This window comes from Malus domestica, chromosome 17 (genome assembly GCF_042453785.1).
Source record: "Malus domestica chromosome 17, GDT2T_hap1".
Classification (NCBI taxonomy): domain Eukaryota; kingdom Viridiplantae; phylum Streptophyta; class Magnoliopsida; order Rosales; family Rosaceae; genus Malus; species Malus domestica.
The window spans coordinates 4,480,036-4,504,319 of record NC_091677.1 but is presented as its reverse complement, the minus strand read 5'-3'; the positions used below and the strand labels follow the sequence as shown (position 1 = coordinate 4,504,319).

Sequence of the window (24,284 nt, the reverse complement as noted above, 5' to 3'; positions counted from 1 at the left end):
ATGTTAAAATAGTTGAATATTCAAAAGGCTAGATTGGAAGTCTATGACAATTGATAAACTGAAAAAAAAATTAATAAAAATAATTTGAAATTTTTGAGTTTTAACAATAAAAACGAAATAAAGGATAAAATAAATAGCATCAGTTTTAACTTTTTAGTGTAAAATTATGATTTTTCCTTAAAATGAACAGTACCGCGAATTTTTCGTTAAAATTTTCTAGATTGAATGTTTTTCATCTGTCTCAATTGGCAGAGTATACTGTACAATATATACACCACCTAGTGAACTAATCAACCCTACATTAATGACTAAGGAACAGTGACCCATATTTTGTGGGATTTGACTCAAACGTATTTAGGTAAATATAATACAAGATATTTACATATAATACCGTATATAATATTTCCTAATACGATGCTCCGGGCTTCTTCTATATATGACACGATAGAGAAGCTACATTCGAAAACATCTCATAGCGGAAAAAGGAAAGATCAAAACAAAAATGAGCAACCTACATATAATAGCTGTTCCTTTTCCCGCACAAGGCCATGTGCTGCCCTTGATGGAGTTGTCACAATGCTTAGTCAATCATGGCTTCAAAGTCACATTTGTGAACACAGAGTTCAATCACAAACGCATCGTGAACGCCTTGGCTGGCGAAACTCATGTAGGAGATCGTATTCATCTAGTATCGCTTCCAGATGGCTTAGAACCCAAGGAGGACAGGAATGACCTAGGCCTGTTGTGTGAAGGAATTCAACGAGTCATGCCGGGGAAGTTGGAGGAGTTGATAGAGAAGATCAATGAAGAAGAAAGTGAAAAGGTCGCATGTGTTCTTGCTGATGAGAATTCCGGGTGGGCTCTGGACGTGGCAGCGAAAATGAAAATCCGGCGGGTTGCCTTTTGGCCTGCATCAGCTGCAGCTTTGGCATTGAGTTTCAATATTCCAAAGTTGATTCATGAAGGAATCATCGACAACGATGATGGTACAATAATTTGATTAACAAAGAATTATTTTGATCTAATTCACTAATTATATTCTCGTTATGATTCACTTATGGCAGGAACTCCGTTGAAAAGCCAAGAAATTGAGTTGGCAAAAAATCAGCCCAAAATGAAAACTGCAAACTTGCTGTGGACATGCTTTCATACACTAGACACTCAGAAAATTATCTTTCAACTTTTAGTAAGAAACAATAAGTATGCGAAAGCGGCAGACTGGCTTGTCTGCAACTCGGCGTATGATCTTGAACCAGCAGCGTTCACCCTAGCACCCGAGATTTTACCAATAGGCCCCCTTTTGGCAAGCAGCCGGCTCGAGAACTCACAAGGAAACTTCTGGCCACAAGACTCAACATGCTTAGATTGGCTGGATCAACAGAAACCCAGATCAGTGATCTATGTTGCATTTGGCAGCTTCACGGTTTTCGATCAAACACAATTCCAAGAGCTTGCGTTGGCTCTTGAGTTGTCAGGGAGACCATTTCTGTGGGTTGTGAGGCCGGATACCACTGATGGTGCAAGTGATCCCTACCCGGAAGGATATCAAGAGCGAGTAGGCTCTTGCGGTCTGATGGTCGGATGGGCACCTCAACAAAAGGTTCTCAGTCATCCTTCGATTGCTTGCTTTGTAAGCCACTGCGGTTGGAACTCTACCCTGGAAGGCCTAAGCAGTGGGCTTCCTTTCTTGTGCTGGCCGTACTTTGCTGACCAGTTGCTCAACGAGAGCTACATTTGCGATATTTGGAAGGTGGGACTGAGATTCGATAAGAATGAAAGCGGGATCATCACGGAAGGAGAAATCAAGACCAAGGTGGAGCAACTTCTCAGTGATGAAAACTTCACAGCGAGAGCTTCGAAACTGAAGGAAGTGGCCATGAACAACATCAAAGAAGGCGGACAATCGTACGAGACCTTCAAGAACTTTATTGAATGGATGAAGTCTTAAGACGAGACGCCCATCGATCTTCGTTTTCTTCGAAATAAACAAAAGGAAATAGGCAGCAAAGAAAATGTAGCTATGGATTCAACTGAGACCAATGTAAACGGTGATCCAAAATCTTGTGTTCATTAAATAAAGTTTTCCAACCGTACCAAAACAAGAATATAAAACAACGGTGTGATGTTTTGGGCTGCCAGATCTAGAACTACCTTCAACGGTTTGTGTATCCAATGTAAACGGTATATCCTTCTATTTATAGTATCACGTAGATAATGAAATTTGACTAAAGATGCTTTATTGTTTCAAAAACTTTAGTTGGATCGGTGGTTTTTTCTATTTAACAGAGATTTTTCACAGGACTAAAATGATTGATTTGATGGTAGACAATCTTAGGACTACTTCTATCGATTTTAAAATTATGGACCAAAGTGAGAAGTTACGATAATTTCAAATATCATTTTGCTAAAAATCCTTATGTTTTTAGGTTGACAGAAGAAAATAACATATATTATAGGGTTTTAGGGTTTATAGAAAACGTACCAAAAAAGGATGCAGAATTTGATCCAAAACTAACCAAAATAGGTCCAAAAATAAGATTACAAAATCTATAAGAAACTAATCTAAAATATGGGCTCACCTTTGTATCTAAATCTCTCTCCTTTTTTAGGGCTGGTCCATAACCCTAAATGTTTAGTCATTCGCTCCTCTCTTGTAAAAGCCCTTGAACTTCAAACCACCTTCATCTCGCTTGGAAAACCGGCATAAATTTTGGTTTCAATTTTGTTATCCTTGGAGCCTACAAAGTTATTGTAATTTTTATGCAATGATGTAAACAAAGTTATTGTACTTTTTATGCAATGATGCAGGTTGCATGTCACTTGACGCCTAGGTTTGGAAAATAAAAATTTGGGATATAGAGCATTTTCTATAGCTAAAATTAGTGATAATCTACTATTAACTAAAGAAGTAATAACCAACAAATCAAGGTTATCTGAAAAAATCGTGCATGTTATGGCCGAATAATTCGATGGATCAATTCACTTGTGTTCTTGCTGATTAGAGTATTGGCCGGAAATTGTTGAGAAAAAGGCGATCTAGCGAGCAAGCTGCCTTGAGCCGGTACTTGAATTTATGCCCAAAAACTCTAGGATCATATGATATAACCCTAGAAACATAAATATGTCTGGCAATCAAGTTATGGGAAGTAACAAATTAAGTTACCAAATCCAAATTCCTTGCTTTCAATCTACATTCACATTTCCAAATGAAAACCTGTTCATATTGTGCACAAAAAGATTTCACTACAAAAGCCACTTAATCTACAATGGAAGCCGAGATCTTTGTATGGCTTGCGATGTTCACAGCATAGAAAAGGAAAGACGAGTCTAACGCTTTGAAAACTGAGGGGCCTTGCGAGCTTTCTTGAGACCAGGCTTCTTCCTTTCAACTACTCTGGCGTCTCTGGTCAGCAGCCCTTCCTTTCTGAGAGGTCTTCTATGGTCTTCGCTGACCTTTAGCAAAGCTCGAGCAATGCCAAGGGATATCGCCTGCGCCTGACCAGAAAGGCCACCACCATGAGACTTGACAAACACGTCGTACCCACTTTCGTATCCTAAAGTAACCAACGGTACTCTTACGTACTGTAGCCACAACGGGTTGCCTTGCAGATATTCCTACACAAGGTTATAATACAGAATCATAAGGGTTTCGTTAACATTGTCTAAAGCAAACAAAATCCCCTAACAAGCAACTTTGGTGCCTGTACTCCAACTACTGCTATACTTGCTACATGATCATGATATTCACGACAGATGTGACAATTATTTGTTGACCATGAGATTTAAAAAAGAAAGCATTGTTCAAGGAATTGCTGATACTGAAAGCTGTAAAGGACTCGGACCACAAGAAATATCACAGTAGTCGGCAACCATGAACAAAACCTAACACAAATCATCGCATTCCACTCAGAGTTGTATCTAGAAACAGATAACAGATCGAAAAACAAGATTAGACAAACGAATTAACTACTACCCAAACCTTTCCATCATAAACATAATCCCCAAAGAAGAATGCTTGAATTCAATACATAAAAATCATTGGCGCACTTCGAGCATAAAACGAAAAGAACAGGACAGAACAAACAAAGCAAAACATAAAGAACTAAGAACATCATAGCAGATAGATAAAGGGCAATCCCCCACAACCGCATCTGCTATCGTAATGTTGTTAGGGGGTTTTGTCCAATGCGGGATAGTTGCAGGAGGTGAATAGCCCGCAACATTCTTCCGGCGTTGAAGAATTTCTGAATGTTGTTCATCTTACAACATTTATATTACTTGTGTCTATACTCAGCAACAAACAATGTAAAAAGTACAAAAGCAAGCATCTTTGGCTGCCCAAAGAAGCACACTTTGAGCATGAAATTGCTTAACCGCAGAGATATCAGCTTAACTATACATTATTCACAAATCAACTACACTAAAATCATTATTCTTGTGGAGAAAAAAAATCGAATTCTGTAGCTAACAAATCGGTAAAATTGGATGAGCACTGAAGGCCCAATTCGAAACCCTAAACTACATGTGTTAACAAAGAAAGCGAGAGAGAGAAGAGACCTTGGCGTCGCGATAGTTGATGATAACTTTTCCGGTGCCCTCCTGGAGTACAACACGAGCAATCGCACATTTCCGGCGACCGGTGCCAATGATTGTCTGAGCCGCAAAGCCGCCGGGAAGCCTCGATTTCACGTATTTCTTGAGGTTTTCAGTCTCCACCACTTCCGTTGGAGGAGCTGCCGCGACGGAAGCCACCACCAGACGAGGTGCACGTGTGGGGGCTCCGCACACGTGCGAAACAGACACTGATTTGGAGCCGGGAAACGACACAATGCTGGGCTTCTGAGCTACGTGGGAGGAAAACGAGAGAGAGGATAGGGATGACGTGAGAGCCGTTATCGAAACCGCCATTTTTGCCGTAATGTTTCACACCACTGAGCCTGCTGCTGGTGGGAAGATGAAGGGGATAATGTTTATACTGCGAAATGGGAGGATTAAGGGGATAACGTCTGCAACTGTTATTATTTCGTAAAATTGCACGACTGGCACCCATATTATTTGGCATTCGAATTTCCACCCCAAATAAAATTTGATCAATGTCATGTCACTCGTATTGACATTAAGGGTTTATATCAACTTTTCCCCATGAGTTTTTTAGGTTAGTTCACTTTGGTTATTTGAAAAATATTTAAGTCATGTTGTTAAATATTCTAAACTACTCTAATTTACAAAATAATAATAATAATAATAATAATAATAATAATTCAAACTTAAGTGTTGGGGACAAATTCGACGGGAACACGGTCCTTGACTAATTGGCCTAACCGACATTTGCGTAGAAAAATTAATTTTCTTGGAAGGGAATTGAGACCTGTGAGTTCCTCTATCACTAGTTATTCAGCCATGCTATGTAAACATTTTAATCCAACTAGTTCTAAATTAAGTTCGTAAAGCCTACTCATTTGAAAGATAAGATTTTGAAGTTTAGAAAGTGCTCATAATGTTATTAAAATCGCTTTTACTTGTCAAAAAACGCTTTTCTCTATGCCATAAGTAGTTTCAAACTGGTCCACTAGGGATGGATATAGACTTCCTTGCTAGTTACTCTTTGAAGTGTTCTAAACTTTTGGTTACTATAGTGAAACTTCGGGTTGTGTGGCGTGTGTAACATCGGTAACCTAATAGATCTAGCATATGTAAGTGATTATCGAAGCCTCGCCAATACGTGTTCCACAAATGACGCATTAAACAAGTAAGCGAATAGAGACCAGGTTCCTTGGGGATTAGTGACTAGTCCTCTTGACAGTTGAAACCTCCATGATTAGTAATAGGAAATGCAACACTTAAGTTCTGTTTCTATGGTTATCTTTCAAAAACATTCACTTATGGCAGGAACCATGTTGAAAAACCAGGAGATTCAGTTGGCATCAAACATGCCCACCTTGAAAACTGCAGACTTTGTGTGGGAATTCTACCAAAAGACCCGCTGTTAGCTAGCAGCTGGCTTGGGAATTCAGCAGACTACTTTTGGCCACAAGACTCAACTTGTTTAGAGTGGCTGGACCAACAGCCACCCAGCTCAGTGATCTATGTTGCATTTGGCAGCTTTACAATTTTGAATCCAATCCAATTCAAAGAAATGGTTCTGGCTCTTGAATAATCCGAGAGGCCATTCCTCTGCATTGTGAGGCCGGATTTCACTGACAAGACGAGTAATCGCTACCCGGAAGGATATCAAGAGCGAGTAGCCTCTCGCGGTTGGATGGTTGGTTGGGCGCCTTAACAGAAGGTTCTGGCTCATCCTTCGATTGCTTGCTTCCTAAGCCACTCTGTTTGGAACACTACTCCAGAAGGCCTAAGCAATGGGGTTCCTTCAGTTCACTAATGAAAGCTACATTTGTGATGTCTGGAAAGCCGGCATCATCAGGAAGGAGAAATCAAGAACAAGATCTTCAAGAATTTTGTTGAATGGATGAAATCATAGGCGTGCAAGTGGAAGAGGTAAATAAGAGAATGTGCTGATCATCTGGCTTTTAAGAATTAATATAAGACTAGTGGCTTAGTTGATACAGTGATACAATACTATTTGCACCAAATTGCTCAATGTTCACATCTCTCACATAGATGAAATCTATTTTTTTTTTTTTTTGGTCAATAGATGAAATCTATTTAAATCTTAATTATATCTATCAATTGTGATCCGAAAATTTAATCTCCACACATTAAAATTCTACAATATTACATAATAAATAGTTCAAGATATATATACTTGTATTTGAAATTATTTATATAATTAGGGTTTATAGGTCGGATTAGCATAGCTAATAGGATAAAGGATGAATCATATTAAAGAGTGTCGATCTTACCTGATTGGTAAACATTTGTACGATGTATAATTTCCAATCTTATATGTAACTAATCGAAATGACTCCTTGATTCGACTTTCGTGTTCATTCAACTACAGTGATAGCCAACAGGGGTATCCAACTAGAGGGCAAACGCATTTACGAACCGGCAAAAAGCATACTTTTATTGGAGCTATTCGGAAAGAAAAAAAAAAAGAGGAGCAATATTTTATCCCAGCTTCAATGTATAGACAAATGGTAGCTGATGAAGATGTGACAAAGATGATTGTTTGCATCTAGTCATGGTTGTGGAGGTTGGACCCCTTTTGAAACGAAAGATCATGGAAGTATCATCCTTCTTGTTTTAAGTGAAGTGAGAACAACACCACCAACAACAAAGTATTTTCCTACTAAGTAAGGTCGGTTGTATGAATCCTAGAACGTCATTGCGCTCAATTTTGCACATTTTTGTAAGATATAATTCTTAAATGCAAACCCTAGCTAGTACTCAAGGAAGAAAATATCGGTAATATCGGAAATATCGGTAGTCCGAAAACACGGAAATATCGATGGAAATATCGGGATAATATCGATATCGATAAAAATTACATGGAAACCACGGAAATTGTAAGAAAAACTTGGAAATTTTTAATGAAACTTTGTAGGATGTTTATTTAGTCAATTATCTATTAGTTTATCACAAAAAATTGGAAGGAAATGCATTGCATGATGGATTTAACTGATTTAAGTTGATTATATAGCGAGCTGACAAACATTGTGAGTGTAGAAAATATGTAGTAATTAATGAAATAAGTTTAAACACACCATAATCATTTATATATAATTAATTAGTACAATATTTGGAGGTTTTATTTAGGATATTAAAAAAAAAAAAAGGGAAGTGAATAAAATGATGAAGAATAATGTGCCGAATTTGACAATTTAAATTTCTTACACATAAGCATGCGTCTAGGCGTTGAAGTTCCAAATTATAGTATATCAATTAACGATTGAAAATCAATACATTGAATAAGATTAAACTTTAATTTGGATGCCGATTATGTTTTTTCAACTTGATATAAAGTAAAAGTATTGAATTTTGGAAGCTAGGAGTGTGTCAATTGAATTTTGGCTGACGTGCAAGGTATCAATCTCTTCGTCTCTTCGAGGGCTACAACTTTCATTTTTGTTTCACTCAATTTCGTTGCGTATTGAAAAAGTTATACTCATTTGAATCTTACTCAGTTTCCGGCGACCTCAGTAGATTTCGAGGAAATTTCCGGCCAAACCACAACGAGTCAGACGTCGTGTGAGGTACCATTCTCTTCGTCTCTTCGAGGGCTACAACTTTCCTTTTTGTTTCACTCAATTTCGTTGCGTATTGAAAAAGTTATATTCATTTGAATCTTACCCAGTTTCAGACGACCTCAGCGACCTCAGTGACTTTCGAGGAATTTTCCGGCCAAACCACTACGATTTAGACATTGTATGAGGTACCATTCTCTTCGTCTCTTCGAGGGCTACAACTTTTCTTTTTGTTTCACTCAATTTCGTTGCGTATTGAAAAAGTTATACTCATTTGAATCTTACCCAGTTTCCAACGACCTCAGCGACCTCAGTGACTTTCGAGGCATTTTCCGGCCAAACCACTACGATTCAGACATAGTGTGAGGTACCATTCTCTTCGTCTCTTCGAGGGCTACAACTTTCGTTTTTGTCTTGCTTGATTTCGTTGAGTTTTGACAAAGTTATGGCCGTTTAAAGTGGGTGTAAAATTTCGGCCGAAATTTTGATTTTTTCCTCCATTGGGCGAGTCCCACATTGCCCATGCAAGGAAGTGAGCAATGAATTTTTCCTATAAAACTCACACTCCCCTGGTGAGATAACCAAAACTTGTTTGGCCTTTGGGCCATGATCAAGTTAACTATGTGTTGAGTTTTCTCAACATATTTTAGTATTTTTTTAATAAAATATCGCGATATTGTTGATAATTTTAAAAATATCGCGATATTATCGATATTATCGATAATATCGCGATATTTTGACGAAAATAGTTTGGATAGTTAAAAAAATTTCGAAATTTCAAAAAAACGATAATATCGGCGATATTTCGCCGATATTATCGATTTTTTCCTCCTTGCTAGTACTAGAGCTAGCTTTAATAGAAGATGGACGCTTCCCAACAAGAGTAATGCTACAATTGGTCGGCCACATTTAGCTGTTGTCAGTCGTCAATGCAAGTAAATCTCATAACGTAATGACAATTGACACTCATCCTCACGCATGTAGACCCTCACTATTTCAACAATTGTCGCAATTAATTACGTTAAGAATCTACAAAGAATTAGGGCAAAAATTACTGAAATTTGGTCAACTAATTGCTACCAAAAAAGCAAACAAGTGAACAAATATTTAAAGCGAGCTCTGAACTCCATGTTAACAAATTTATTGAAAAGCAACCGAAATTAGATTCACCAATATAATGAAGCCTGTGACATGGTTGCTCAATTTTTCCCTTAACAAGCAAAACCAGCACAGCATGCTGAGTTGCTGTGGACCTCTGCTCATGCTTTTGCACATGGTTTCCTTTTACAAGCTTAACACACAAAATTACACATAGCAGAAAGAACGTTAAGTAACATACAGATTTACTTACCACATGACACATCCAAACTGGCAAAGATGACATAACTGTTGTCTGAAGTGCTATCGATCAACTCATGTTATACCATGTGCATCTATTTGGCAAATTTTTACTCTAAGTCCATAATATATTAGTTTTACCATTCACCCATATAATAGTACTTCAATTAGTAACACCACGTAGTAATTAATACAACTGCCACACCTAAAAAATTACAGAGCACACGAGGCATCCAAACCGGCAAAGATAAAATTCTTCGGTGTGAATATCGTACATTAATGCTGGTAATCAATCTAGTCATGTTATATCACATCCATATATTTAATAATATTATATTTTAGGATATGTGGGTTAGAGTAGTTGACTAGAACAGTATATTCAACCGTTTGCACCAAAATTCAAATCCTTATTGAAATATTATTTTTTTATACCAAATCAAAAGAAGTTAGAAAATATCAACTTAATCGTCTATTCATATTATAATATATAAACTAGTGACATCTCTCGTGTCAATGTGACTGCCACACCTTGAAAATTTTCCCAGGCAAAGACCCCTCAAATTTGGCTTTTGCACATGGGATTCTTCACTGTGCTGAGAAATAAAAACTTGCCACTATCATCACAAACACTGCATGCCACAAGGGGCACTGCTGTCAATTTCATGGAGATATTATGTAAAATATCTATCACATTCAAATTTGCTACATGCACCCATCCATCCCCATTCCTTTCATTTCTAGTGTAGTAGCTCTGCAATGACTGTCACCACCACCACCAACCCATGCTCTCTTCCCACAGTTAATACTGACATATGGCTTTCAAGGCTTTCCTGTGAAAATGCCATGCCATTCACTCATGCATTCCTTGGATTTATATGTGTATATAGATGCATCATATATATCTGTGTGTGTATATATATATATATATGTTGCTCTTTTGTGATGGAAGGGTAAGACTACGTATGATAAACGTTTTTACTCCCAACCCTGACAAAGTCTTGTTGTCTTAGAGTCGTTCTTTTTTCTTATTTTCTCTGCAATGCATATGTCTGTGTGGTTAGAAAACGATGTGTGTGCAGTGTGTGCCTGCAAGAGAGACATATACGGAGAGAGCCAGAAGGGATGTCTAGCTCTTGGGTGCCAAACAATTCCTGCAGTTTTTGTTTATGCATTTTAACTCAGACATAAAAGCAAACAAAAACCCAGGAATAAAATATGACTAATATTCAAATTCAACCAATTTCAAGCAAAAAATATTCCAAGTAGAAGGAAAATGATGATAAAAAGGAAAAAAGTATAAAACTTTCGGTCTTATTTAAGATAAAAATTACCTAAGCTAAGCTATTTTTTAACGACCGATATTTTAAACTACTCTAATCAACAAAAAATATTCTAATCAACAAGAAAGAGAGATCTAACAGGCGAACTCGTTGCTAGAAGTAACACATTTTGTCACAAAAGATCTGGGAAAAAAAATTAGCTATTAATAATTTAGTTGAGCCTCATATGGTGGATGACCTTCAACCAAACAAAGCATGCAACATCTAAACTTCCAAACAAAAATTAAGAAAAATAAAAGGAAAAAAAAAACCCAAAAAACCAATCTTTTTCTTCTTCTTCTTCTTCTTGTTTTCCATTGACAAATTAAAAGATATGGAACGACTATAATACAGCAGCAGCATTTTCCTTCTCACTAGATCCATAAAACTCGACGAGTCTCTGCAAAATCACGACCTGGGTCCGCAGCAGGACGATGTAATCCGCCGTTTCCTGGAACAATTCGTCGGCTTTTAGCGTTTTCCCGACCTGGGTCGGATTAACGAGGCTCTTCAGGGTCTCCAGCTTGGCGGAGACCGCCTTCAAACACCTCCGTTTGCGGCCGCTATTGTTGAATTTTCTTACCGGAGCTCGACCCCTACGCGACACAAGTCTTCTTCTCGAAGTGGTTCTTCTTCTTCCGGCGAGGGTGGCTTTGAGGTAATTTCCAGGAGCCGAGCTCATTGTGTTTTTGTATGATGGAAAAACAGAGTCGCAGAGAGAGTGTGGGGAGGAAGAAGAGGCCTTACGGGGTTTAAGTAATGGAGGGTTGGTAAATTGACACTCGGGTTGTTGGTTACTACGAAAGTGCCATTACTGGTTTCCTTTGTCGTTTAGCCATTTTCTTATGATTCTCATAATTTTGACAACGTTTTAAATTACTATAAATGATTAGTATTTGTGAATTTGAACTTGAGGGTAAGAAAGCGGATACATTATCGGCTCATTAGCCTAATACACAGTAAGTTCTCAAGTTCGATTCTTGCCAAAATCGAAATTGAACCACATTATTATGATAGGCCAATTGTACGATTTAGTCCACTCTCCCACCTCCCTTGGTGCATATTCTATCGTTTATTCAGAAAATACACGATAAGTTCTTGTGTTGAACAGTCCATTAGAACTCAATGCAAGGAAATGGGTGCACTTTTGAACTAACTATCGTAACACACGAGAAATTTTTATGTCCAACAAGAGGATCAAGCTGAATATTCGACACACTGCCTCACAAGAAATTAAACTCTTACACAAAGTGTGAGTCGTAAAGTCCACCTGATTTGAATGTGCTCTCCTTGGACATGTTTGGAAGTTTACTTTTATTGTTTACCAGTTTTATTTTGATTCTCTCTATTTTGGCCTTTGGCTTTGATGCATTTGGTAAAAGGTTGTGCCTTCTTCTATTTATTGAGCTATAATTGAAAGAAAAATAACCATGCGAGGAGCAAAGGACGGAAGGAAAATGGCAAAATGCAGATCTTTCCAATGAGGAGATAAAGGGGGTGTTTTTGTAATTCCACCTTCGAGGAGTTCGCATCTCAATCAAAAGGAGAAAGCGGGAACACGGCACAACTTGCGAGCCACAAAGGCAGAAAGGCTGCCCATCTGTAACGGCACATGCGAGGTCCGGGACGGTATAAAACCCTCGTTCCGAAAATACCCCTCAAGTTTGTTTCTTTGATTTTTTGTGTTTGAGAGTTGAGAAGCATTAACCTCTAATCAAAGGGTTCTTGTCTTTTAGATTCAAAAATACTGATAATTGGTGCAAGTTTTATTCGGGATGAACAACGCGTGTGAGTAGTTGTACATAATAAATTTTGTCCATTGTAAGTAAATAGTCAGTACAGATATCCGAAACAAACCGATTCATTAGGATTGGATCGAAAAATACATAGTTGAATGCATCAGATGGAAGGCACTATCATGTTAGGCAACCAAAGCAACAAAGGACAAATATGATACTATACCAAAGTCCAATGGAACAAGTTAGAGAAAATATTATATGGGGTGATCTAGAAGGTATTGCAAGACAACAAATTAACCTTCTCTTCTTCTCTCTACTCTTCACGTTATTAGAAGACAAAGCTTGTCTTTTTTATTAAGGTGAAGAAAGTAATTGGGTTGTTTAGATGACGATGAAGCTAATCAAGGGGTAAAATGGACATTTGGGGCATAAATAAATGTTGGAGTGTAAGTTAGCTAGGGAGTTGTATTGGGGGTGGGAGTGAAGTTGCATGTGAAGGTGATATGGGCCAGCAAAGCCCCCATCTGAGGGCTGTGAAGGGGAGAGAGAGAGAGAGAGAGACAGAGAGAGCACATGGGAAGCACATGCAGAAGAGGGAGTTTTGGAGGGTAGTTTGGGAGAGGGGGTAGGGCATGTGACAAATGAGAGACAGTGAGGCAGCATGAAATGTACAGCATGTTTTGCACATTCCCTGCATGGAACTGATCGAATGGCAGCAAATGCACCTTTTCTCCTCTCTCCCCCCGCCTCCCTGTTTTCCTTTTGAAAATAATAATATAATCTCACAATGTGATCCCGATCCTAAAACTATATAAATCGAAAAGTAACTTACAATAATATTTATCAAATGTTGAGTATGAATTTCACGTTAATAAAAAAAACGACTTCAAATTTATTCGTAAAAATGAACTGATTTGACTTTAACTTACGATTCAATAAAGTCTTATTGAAATCGGGATTACTAATTAAATTTTATTATACACATGCATGTTTAGACTTGGTTTGATTTTCAATCAGGCATGCGTGTAAGCAGTGCACATGATGACATCATTCCCATATATACCTTGTCAATTATTTAAGATTATGAAAGTACCATTCTCTTCAATTTATTATGCTAAACAGAAGATATTGTCTTCTCTTAGGTGGACTTTTGTTGAACTACCCACTACAAACTTCCAACAGATATTTAACTTTATCTATTTAATGTGAAAACAATTGCTGTGTACTACAAGTTCAAAAGAAAGAGCTCAAATTTTTATGAATCTTCCCCAAATATCGAAGGTTAATCATCTCGTAGTTTTTTTTTTGGGTAAAGTACAAAAAACTACCTCAACTATTGATGTCACGACACTTTCATACCTTATCTTTTAAAATTGACAATGTCATACCGCATCTTACGAATTTGTGACAATGTCATACCTCCGTCAATTTTTCTGTTAATTTCTCCATTCAATGCTGACGTGGCCCGACACGTGTCCCACTCACTAATACAACTGGATTAAAAAATAATTAAATATATTTTTAATAATTAAATATTAAAAATTTAACAAAAAAAAAACAAAAAAAAAAAATCCTATGGGTGGGTGCAGCATCCTTTCCTTCTCCCGCACCAATTTCAATTTTTTTTTGTTCTTCTCTCTCCTCCTTCTTCTTCTTCATCTTCTTCTTCTTCTGAGCGATTTGTAACTTTTCTTTTTTTTTTCGTTTTCAATTTTTTTTGTTCTTCTCTCCTTCTTCTTCTTCTTCTTCTTCTTAGGCCGAAACTGGGTTCGATTATTTATTTTTTATTTTTTATTTTTTTTGTTTCTGGGTTGCAGGTAGAGGGAAAAAGGGGAAGAAGATGAAGATGGGGGAGGAGAGATGAGTGCACGTTGGGTTGGGGGGGACGAACTGGGTTGGCAGAGTGAGGGAGTGGCGAGAAAGGGGGGAGAGAGAGAAGAGAGAGAGGAGAGAGAAGGTGGTGGAGGACGGGTGGGAAGGGGTTTTGGGTTGTGCAAAGAAGAGAGAGTGGCGAGAAAGGGGGGAGAGAGAGAGAAGAGAGTGAGAGAGATTTAATATATATATATATATATATATATATATATATATATGGGCAAAAGACTGTTTACTACCCTCATGTTTCGTGGTTTTCAACATTTAGTACATCAATTTTTTTTCATCCCAGAGTCATACCTAAAGTGTTAATTTTGGGACAGTTTCATACATCCGTTAGTCAAACTGTTAGTTCTCCCGTTAAGTGATGACGTGGCGCCCATGTGGACAATGATTAGGCACCACGTGTCATTAAAAATATTTATATTAAAAAAAAAACCATAATTCCCTTCTTCTTCCCTGCAACCCGCACCCTCCCCAGCTTTTTCTTTCTTCTATTCTTCTTATTCTTCTTCTTCTTTCTTCTTCTTTTTCTTCTTTTTCTTCTTTTTCTTCTTTCTTCTTCTTCTTCTTCTTCTTCTTCTTCTTTCTTATCTTCAGGATTTAAGAATTAAAAAAAATAATAATAATTCTACCCATCCCGACCCCCCCTCCCTCATTCTCCCTCCCTTATCTTCAAGATTTAAAAATTTAAAACAAAAAAAATAAAAAATCTAGGCTTTCACCCATCCCGACCCCCTCCCTCCTTCTCCCTCCCTTCTCTTCCCTGCACCCATCCTCCCTGCACACCCACCCATTCCCCTCCTTCTCCCTCCCTTCTCTCCTCTGCAGTCCACACGAAGCTCTCTCACCTTCCCTCCAATCCCTAACCCTAACATTAATCTGGTATAAAAAAATTAAAATCTGGAATTGCAGGTCGTCGGACTTGATGGGTCCTCAAGGAACCTTCGATCTCCGCCATAACCACCAGGTCGACGACGCTCGACCTCCTCCCAGTGGCTTCGGAGGGAGGGGTGGGAGGGCTCCGTGTGGATTGCAGAGGAGAGAAGGGAGGGAGAAGGAGGGGAATGGGTGGGTGTGCAGGGAGGATGGGTGCAGGGAAGAGAGGGGAGGGAGAAGGAGGGAGGGTGTCGGGATGGGTGAAAGCCCAGATTTTGTTTTTTTTTTTTTTTTTTGTTTTAAATTTTTAAATCCTGAAGATAAGAAAGAAGAAGAAGAAGAATAGAAGAAAGAAAAGGAAAAAAAAACAAATCTGGGAAGAAGAAGAAGAAAAATCTGGGGAGGGTGCAGGTTGCAGGGAAGAAGAAGGGGATTATGGTTTTTTTTTTTTTTTTAAATATAAATATTTTTAATTTTTTAATTTTTTTTAATGACACGTAGCGCCCAATCATTGTCCACATGGGCACCACGTCATCACTTAACGGGAGAACTAACAGTTTAACTAACGGATGTATGAAACTGTCCCAAAATTAACACTTTAGGTATGACTATGGGATGAAAAAAAATTGATGTACTAAATGTTGAAAACCACGAAACATGAGGTAGTAAACAGTCTTTTGCCCTATATATATATATATATTTTATTATTTTGCAATCCAATTGGATTAGTGAGTGGGACACGTGTCAGGCCACGTCAGCATTTAACAGAGAAATTAACAGGAAAACTGACGGAGGTATGACATTGTCACAAATTCGTAAGATGCGGTATGACATTGTCAATTTTAAAAGATGAGGTATGAAAATATCATGACACCAATCATTGAGATAGTTTTTTATATTTTACCCTTATTTCTTCTAACAGATAGATCATAGTTTGATGTTTGAATGCAATTTTTTTTTTGTGATTTTAGTGAGTTACAGTAAGTAAGCAGAAAATCTTCATTACATGTAAGAAATTGAGCAATTTTTCTTCCAAAATTATCTTTCACACCCTCTTCCATATAAACATAGACATAGAGAAGTGGACTTTGGATTGAAGGGAGTTGGTCCAACCGCACTAACGGTTCTTTTTTTTTTCTTCGTGTTTTTGTGGGTTAATTATAAGAAACTTCATAGAGTCAAAAGTTAACTTTGTTTTGGTCTTTTAAATTTGATGATCATCATGTGCTAATTACTTATAGGTCCAAATTAATGATAGGAATGGTCATTATAGGCTTCACACACACACACACATATATATATGCAAGTATTTGTGTGAGGGAAATGTTACTCTTTTGTGATCCAAATGTCACATGTTTGAGTTGTAGAAACAAACTCTTTACAAAATAAGGGCAAAATTGCGTAAGATAGACGTTCCCTGCCAACCCTCGCAAAACAGAAGCCTTATTGACGTGAAGTCGCCTCTTTTACTTTTACTTGTGATTATGCTGATGATGAAAGGCATATAATTGTTTAAAATTCAAATCCAATTATATCGGGAGAGAGATAGAGATTTAGATGTGATGTAACATCTTTTTTCTGGTTCATGATCCGCTGCACTTTTCTGTATAGAGAGGACAGGTGAGTGAGTACTACTGCTCATGAACTAGCTGAGCAGAGAGAGAGAGAGATATGCAATATCATGTGGAGCTAGGTTTAAGTTGTTGATCACTTTATTCCTTTTGTTTTTGCGTCGGCAGAGGCTGCCATAATCGAACATGGCTCACTCACTCAACGCTCTTTTGGTTGCAACCCCACTTGTTTTGTCTAGTCTCAACCAACTCTGCCCCACTATGCTTCATTGCATTCTCCTTTTTCCTCCTCCTCTCTAGCTTCTTTTTTTTTTTTTTTTTCTTCCCACTTTTCCACTTCTTATATATATGCTCAACCCTCTTCAAGTATATATAGATATATGCTCAACTCAAATTAACCATTGTCGGCACCTAATCCATAACCAACAAGTGAGGTTTTGATTGTTCTATGATACATACGATATATTATGGATGATTCTAATTTACAGAGATAGTGATTCAAATTTAAATGTACAGCGGCGGTATAATATCAATTCTACCCAACTGACTTAACCAACAATATTATTATTAATTTTGGTTTGAAAACCTGGTCTTTATTTAATTTTCCCTTTAATTTTGGAAGTTCATCGCATTACCAAAATCATGCATTTTCATCTTATTTCTCCATAAAAATTATATTTGATTTCACATCCTTTTCTAATTGTCAATCAAAACTAGGGTTTCTCTAAACAATTTAATCCTTTTTCCTTTGAATTCTTTGTTAAAATATATAAAATAAATTAATAAAAATGAGGGTTTCAAGTTCAAAGTTCCAACCTGCATGCATGCATCCCCCCTTGGCGGCCGAATCGGATAACGACCAGGACCAGGGGCTCCTCTTCAGCTAAGATGGCCTGCTCCACCGCCCATCCCGACTTCAGTTCTAGGGTTGCCCAACGGTCTTTTGCTGCTCTGTTGGGCCATTGGCGACCCCAAAACTATTAATTTTACATCAAAGTCCCTTATTGCGATTTTATTGTATTTTGTTTTTATCGTTAATTTGCTACTTTTCTCTCCTTCCTCCCGGCCTCTGCCTAACTCTAATCTCCCACTTTCCCCATTCCTCTGCTTCCAATTTCCATCAACGTTTTTGGGTTTTTCATTCCAATCAATTATGATTGGTTTTTTTTTTTTTTTTTTTTTTTTTGCAGTCTTAATTTTAAATTTTGTATTTCATTTTCTTAATTCCCTGTTTTCTATGCCTTTTAATCTGATCTAATCAAGTGCTAGAAATATGTGCTCATTATGTGTGTTGGAACTGAACAATCTGAACAGGAGATAGAAAGAATTAAGATTGTCTTGTTATGTATACATATATAAAAGGACGATCCTAAATCAACAAGACGCTTTTGCAAGATCGGGGCAATGTCTAGTGTACGCAGCTTTATCTTTACAAATAGCATGTTTCTACAACTCGAAACCGTGACCTTTCGGTCACAAAGGAGCAACATTTCTGTTGCGCCAAGGCTCGCCCTTATTATACATATATATCTGTTTGTGTGTGCATATGTATTGATAATCCGCACGTTGTTAGGCATTCAAGTGTAGGAAGAATTCCGTGGTTGTTGTGACATCCCACATCGTCCAGGAGAGTGATCCTTAAATGTATATTTTCATCTCTACCTAGCACGAGGCATTTTGGGAGCTCATTGGCTTTGGGTTCCATCGGAACTCCGAAGTTAAGTGAGAAGGTGGCCAGAGCACTCTCATGATGGGTGACTCACAGGGAAGTTGCTCGTGAGTTACCAGAAACAAAACCGTGAGAGCGTGGTCGGGGCCCAAAGCGGACAATATTATGCTACGGTAGTGAAACGGGCTCGGAAAGTGGTCCGTCCCAGGACGGGATGTTGACAGTTGTTCGATACGAAAATTAGCTATTTGGTTGAAGCTTGAAAGTTTGCTTATTCGTTTAGACCGTCCATCCCGATTATCAATACAATGCGATTATGCGAGGTTCTTACTGAGTTGATAGACATAATGCGACGTTCTTTACTCCTTCTCGGGGCTACCTGTTATATGGAACAAGTATTTTTTCTTATGATTCATGCGATTATGCGAGGTTCTTACTGAGTTGATAGACATAATGCGACGTTCTTTACTCCTTCTCGGGGCTACCTGTTATATGGAACAAGTATTTTTTCTTATGATTCATCTAACACTGAAGTCATTCGTTATATCTGAACTGATTTTGATATGATCTTTTGTGTTTTCCTCGTTACGCTATACGGCATATTCATGACCGTGTGCTAATCTTATAAGAAAAACTTATTACGAGTGTATATTTTCTGATCTTGGATTTTATCCTTTTTCCGCAGGGTTTTCTATCTGTTCTCATCTCTGTTGATTTTAGTCCTCCTATGTAGTGATAGTTGTGGAGCAAAAAATAATCGAGAAAAATATGGAAGCGATCCGTGGATTATAGTGTAAAAAGGATAAAATTATCATCAAGGAATACCGGAATTCATACGCGCAGTGAACAATCATGACTCAATCAAGGTCAGAAGTGTTCAAAATAAGTATTTATTCAAAATATATTTCATCCATCCTCATCAAATATTCTCCCCAAGGTAACTCTCAAATCTTTCATTTCAAATGATATTAATTACCTAATTAATTGATTTATTATTCAATTAATTTATTAATTACCTACAAATCATGAATCTCATCAAAAAAACCATCAAAGTGGCTGGTCCATCTCCTCCCAAAGGGGCCGGCCACACTCCTATATAAACACCCTCATTTTCTTCAAAACCTAAGATCTACACTCTTACAAAATTCTCTAAATTCTCCAAATATTTTTTTCTCAAAATTCTAACTTTGGCATCGGAGGTTCTTCGGCCAAAGCCCTCCAATTCATCGTGGCGCGTGAGGCTCTTGGCCTTGACCTAAGGTGTTATTTATTTTGTAGGTGCAATTTTTTCCAAGAACAAGAAGGAAGAAATTTGCATTCACAATAGTTGTAGCGGCGGATTTTTTTGTGAATTGTTTGTGAGCTGAAAAATGGTGAATGAAGAGGTTCTGAAGATGCGGTTTTTCCTTTACTGGAGGGGTGGATCTTGCTTCTTGTATGGGAGTGTGCAAGCAGTGGAGACGCATAACTAGAGATGATTTCTTTTGGAAGTGTTTATGCGCCCAGAGATGGCCCTCTACCTGCAAGCGACCTAACCCTCCCACTTCAACATATTACAAGCTGTATCAACCCTTTTATAAGCGCCACCATCGTTGAACTCTTCTTCCACCAAGGCTTTCCTTTGATGACTGGGAGTTTTTCATTGATATATGGGATGAAGATCGATTTCTCTTTTCTGAAGTGGTCCCTGGCCGCGTCCTAGATAGAGATATCAAAATCCCACTACCAGGAGTACGTGACATGCTTAGATTTCACCTAAAGGGTCCTGAGTACAAGATGAAACTCGCTGTTGAGAAGGTTTATCGATCCTCTGACCCAGACTGAGTGTTTCAGTGCTTGTTGGGCGCAAGGATTCTAATAGGTTTGCATGTATAATTGATAATTCTATGTTTGACTATATTGATCGATCGGCATATAGAGCCACGGCAAATGACTACATTGACTTCTCCCCGGTTACCCATTCACTTCAGGTATCTGGGCCCGGTTCTCTTTGCTTTTCATGGACAACGGAGATGAAGGAGTTGTTGATGTTTTTGGGATCGCAATGGATTTCATGGGTGCTGCGAACTCGAAGGAAGAGGTTTTGAAGCTATTAGACATGCTTGATTGGAAGTGAAGGTTTGGCTTTTGTCTTCTACAGTTTAGTTGACATGCTCAGTCTGCATACGGAAGAAAACAGCGCAACGCTCACATTTTCAGCATAAACACTTTGCGTTAGCGGTCACTTTCTTTCTTGTGTAATTGCATATTCAAAATTTTGAAGTTCATACAACTTGTGACCTAATGTGACCTAATGTGACTACTTCTGAGTCCGTTAACGATCTATTGTAAAAAGTATCTTCGTAAATAGCGTATCTTTAGCCAAAAGAAAAGAGCGTAAAAACCTGTTTTTATTCACCATCTGCATTACAGATCAGTTCTAAAATCTGGTAAATAGGTAAAACAAAAGCTGTAAAAGTAACTCTTAGAAAACTAAACCCTAAACGCTAGAAACCTAGAAATTTCTTCTCCCCTCAAAGGTTTGTCCAAACTGCCAATTTGCTGGTGCGACATTATCCAACTCTATTGTTTTCCCATCACTCGTAGTGACTAGGAATGACAAGCTTTGCCCTACAAGTTGGTTTCCGGTCGCCACCCAAACCTGCCCCCAATTTCTTGACATTTGAATCCAATTCCTGCTAGATCCTTTGATTCTGACGTTCGTAACATCGCCAGCACCGCCGACGTTGAACACTGTCGCGGTAACCCACCAGGGGTTTCCCTTGAGCTCGAACTTAACCCCTCCTCTCTTCTGGCACGAGACCCTGCGGTACTTAACTGGAATGATACCGGCTTTTGTCTGTGCGAGCTTTGCGAACATAGGCATGGACAGGTCGAAGTGCTTTTGGGGTGGATTGCACCAGTGATCAGGAGCCGGAACCCAATTTGGCGGACAAAAGTTGGTTGCGGTAATTGTGATGGCTCTAACGTGAGGGTTGCACCACTGGGGATCATTGACACACATGAGCTGGAAACATGCACCGCAAGTACCACCATTGTTGAAGAGGGCCGTACTTAGGGCTGCCGTCTCGAGGCCATAGCCTTGTTCATGGAGATTGCCGTATCCACAACCCCCCTCTGTCCAACAAATCACAAAGTCAAAACCTAATCAAATTCTAGTTAACAACAAAACAAAGAAATCGCACGTAACCAGAGCGAACAAAAGTTCTTCACTTACGCATGGTATCTCCTCCGTTCATGTCACCGTAAAACGTTGCATGTGCATCTTGCCAAACATTGCCGTCTCTTCCGCCTGTTGGGTTTACATAGCCGTTACCGATGCTTCCACCGGTAGGGATTATATAGCCGTGACCGGCTCTCATATCGGTAGGGATTATGTAACCCATGGCTTGAACCAAAAGAGTGATCAACACTGCAGATGTGAACAAGTTCTTCCGAAGCTTAGCCATGGCTATGTGAAAAACAAGTTCTATGCAGGTTCATGATATAATTAAGTTAATTTATAGCATAATTGGGATTAATTGTAAAAGGAAAGAAAATATGAGGATTCCAATTAAGTGAAAAAAGGAATTCACATTAATTGACGTGATTAATTCCTATAATCCTATTGTTACGTTAAAATGTAAGAGATATGTATACTTATTACACTTTCAAAGCAGATCTAAAATACAACGGGAAACGACCAAAAGAATAAAAAAAATTAAGACCTCAAATTATTGCAAAACTTTCAATTAGTTTTTTTTTTTTTTTAAAGGATTAGCTAGTGGCTTGAAATTCATCCACAACCAATGATCACCCGTGGTGGTTAATTAGTTAAAATTTTGGATGGTGTTATTTACATACCTCTTTTTACTTTTTTATATACCCTATTAATTTTTGGTTGTCTGATCGAATGAATTGAAGAAGATAAAAAAAACATAAATTAACAAAGGGCATGTGAAACGTAAAAACAAATGCGTGGATAACAACACTATTTTTTTTATACAATTTTGTGTGATTTTCCAAATTTTGCGAAATTAGTTACCAAAAAAAAAAATGCAATTACTTATAAATTGGGCGTTATAGTAGGCTTGATATATTTAATTCATAATTTGTTTATTCAAAAAATGATAATTTGTAATTTGTTTAATTACTTATAGTAGGTTAGGTCAACTTAAGGTCAGCTTTTATTCTGTCGTGCCCCGATCCTGACATACTTTCAGGATCGACACGTAACATCACTAAGTATTCGTGTATCTAACATACCCTGCCTCCAGGATATGTACCAAGCACACTCAAGCCTCGAATTGCATAGTGATTTTTCGTATACTTTATGTGACACACCCCGACCTAGATCAAGGCCACTACTACAAAAGAGGCTATCAGTGGCGGTGTAAAAACAAACATTAAGTGATATAAAGTCGTGCAATGTCAGATATGTGAAGCGACAACATTGCTACCGTCACCAAAAAGGTATTGACATCGGTTAGTCCCTTTAATCCGCCACCAAGAAGCAAAGTAATATAAAATAAAAAAGAACAATAGCGTCGCTTAAAAGCGACATCCAACATTACGTCAGTTAGAAGAGATGTTAATTTCTGACATGATGGCGGTTCTAAGTGACGTCAAGCAACAATTAAAGAATTAAAATATCAAACATACTGTCGATCCTAACCGACATCAGCAATTAAAATAATAAATTAATCAAACCTACTGTTGGTTCGAACTGACATTACCTAACATGTCGATACATAAAATATTTCTTGTGCTGTCATCCATAAGCGACACAAAATATTTTAAAAATAAAAATTAATTAATTAATTAATACTAATAAAAAAATTATATAAAAAAAATTCCTGACATATTTTAGGCCAAAGCAAACATTAATAGAAATGAATAACAATTATCTACCATAACAAACATTTTATATCACACATAACATACAAAAACTCATCCACCATAACAAACTCGACTGGTTTATCATTGACTTATTCTACAATCTTCAAGTAAAAAAAAAAATATTTATACCCTTATTCCATAATTGGCAACGAAACCAGCAGAAAATGGTAAGAAAGGAGAACAGAAGTTGCACAAATCGAAATAGAATGTTTGAGAACGTCGCACTCTTGTAGAGTATAATAATAATACAAGAAATGAATAAAAAATTAGATAATTTGTGGACCGTAGTGGCAGATGTTGGGATCTGGGAAAAGCGGAGGGGGTTCTAATTCGGTCGATGAAGCAGTGGACCATCACACTTACGAAGGTGCGAAGCTAGTGGAATCAGAGGAAGTCCAGGGCGAGCGATAAGAGAAGCACCCAGTGAGAATTACCTCGTTGGAGCTAAGGTGTTTAGAGAGCAGGAGAGTAGAACCTACTATACCAAAAACATTATCGCCGGCGCCGCTATCACACTTAAGCAGTACAAACTCCGCGACACCATGCAGGTAGTGACCTCCAATCGCAGATTAACCAAGCAGAGCCACCCCTGAGTAACCATGTAGGTAGTGGCCCCCCATAACGGATTAATCAAGCAGAGTTACTCCTGAGTAACCATGTAGATAATGACCCCCAATCACGGATTAACCAAGCAGAGTCACTCCTACGAATTTGCTAGGCATTGATCACCTATCACGGATTAACCAAGTATGATCACCCCTAAGTATGTATGACCATAATGATCGCCCATCATGGATTAACCAAGCACAATACATAAATAATATGGTCCCCCATCGCGGATTAACCAAGTAGGACCAATAGCGACCCCCATC

The 24,284-nt window shown here is 38.1% G+C and overlaps 3 protein-coding genes and 1 pseudogene across 3 annotated transcripts; 2 read left to right on the top strand and 2 right to left on the bottom strand.

The window, feature by feature from the left end:
• Positions 1-431: 431 nt before the first annotated feature.
• Positions 432-2,251, top strand: LOC103404501 (UDP-glycosyltransferase 83A1-like). The gene is made up of 2 exons (XM_008343424.4): positions 432-986; positions 1,065-2,251. The coding sequence occupies exons 1-2, from the start codon at positions 503-505 to the stop codon at positions 1,946-1,948; spliced, it is 1,368 nt and encodes a 455-aa protein (XP_008341646.3). The 5' UTR covers positions 432-502; the 3' UTR covers positions 1,949-2,251.
• Positions 2,252-3,137: 886 nt separating this feature from the next.
• LOC103404502 (small ribosomal subunit protein uS9c-like) lies at positions 3,138-5,042 on the bottom strand. Its single transcript, XM_008343425.4, has 2 exons — positions 4,558-5,042; positions 3,138-3,615 (listed from the first exon to the last, which is right to left on the bottom strand). Exons 1-2 carry the CDS (start codon positions 4,906-4,908, stop codon positions 3,328-3,330), a joined length of 639 nt encoding a protein of 212 aa, XP_008341647.1. The 5' UTR covers positions 4,909-5,042; the 3' UTR covers positions 3,138-3,327.
• Positions 5,043-19,904: 14,862 nt separating this feature from the next.
• On the top strand, positions 19,905-20,650 carry LOC114822559 (F-box protein At5g39250-like; annotated as a pseudogene).
• Positions 20,651-21,028: 378 nt separating this feature from the next.
• LOC114822634 (expansin-A25-like) lies at positions 21,029-21,983 on the bottom strand. Its single transcript, XM_029097453.2, has 2 exons — positions 21,752-21,983; positions 21,029-21,651 (listed from the first exon to the last, which is right to left on the bottom strand). The coding sequence occupies exons 1-2, from the start codon at positions 21,981-21,983 to the stop codon at positions 21,029-21,031; spliced, it is 855 nt and encodes a 284-aa protein (XP_028953286.2).
• Positions 21,984-24,284: the final 2,301 nt, after the last annotated feature.

Bases quoted from the DNA above. Each gene is read 5' to 3' on its own strand.
- LOC103404501 (XM_008343424.4), top strand. From the start codon at position 503: ATGAGCAACCTACATATAATAGCTGTTCCTTTTCCCGCACAAGGCCAT. The intron at 987-1,064 runs GTACAATAATTT...CACTTATGGCAG, and splicing joins AATCATCGACAACGATGATG to GAACTCCGTTGAAAAGCCAA.
- LOC103404502 (XM_008343425.4), bottom strand. From the start codon at position 4,908: ATGGCGGTTTCGATAACGGCTCTCACGTCATCCCTATCCTCTCTCTCG. The intron at 3,616-4,557 runs GTCTCTTCTCTC...AACCTTGTGTAG, and splicing joins TCAACTATCGCGACGCCAAG to GAATATCTGCAAGGCAACCC.
- LOC114822634 (XM_029097453.2), bottom strand. From the start codon at position 21,983: ATGGCTAAGCTTCGGAAGAACTTGTTCACATCTGCAGTGTTGATCACT. The intron at 21,652-21,751 runs GTAAGTGAAGAA...TTTGTTGGACAG, and splicing joins GAACGGAGGAGATACCATGC to AGGGGGGTTGTGGATACGGC.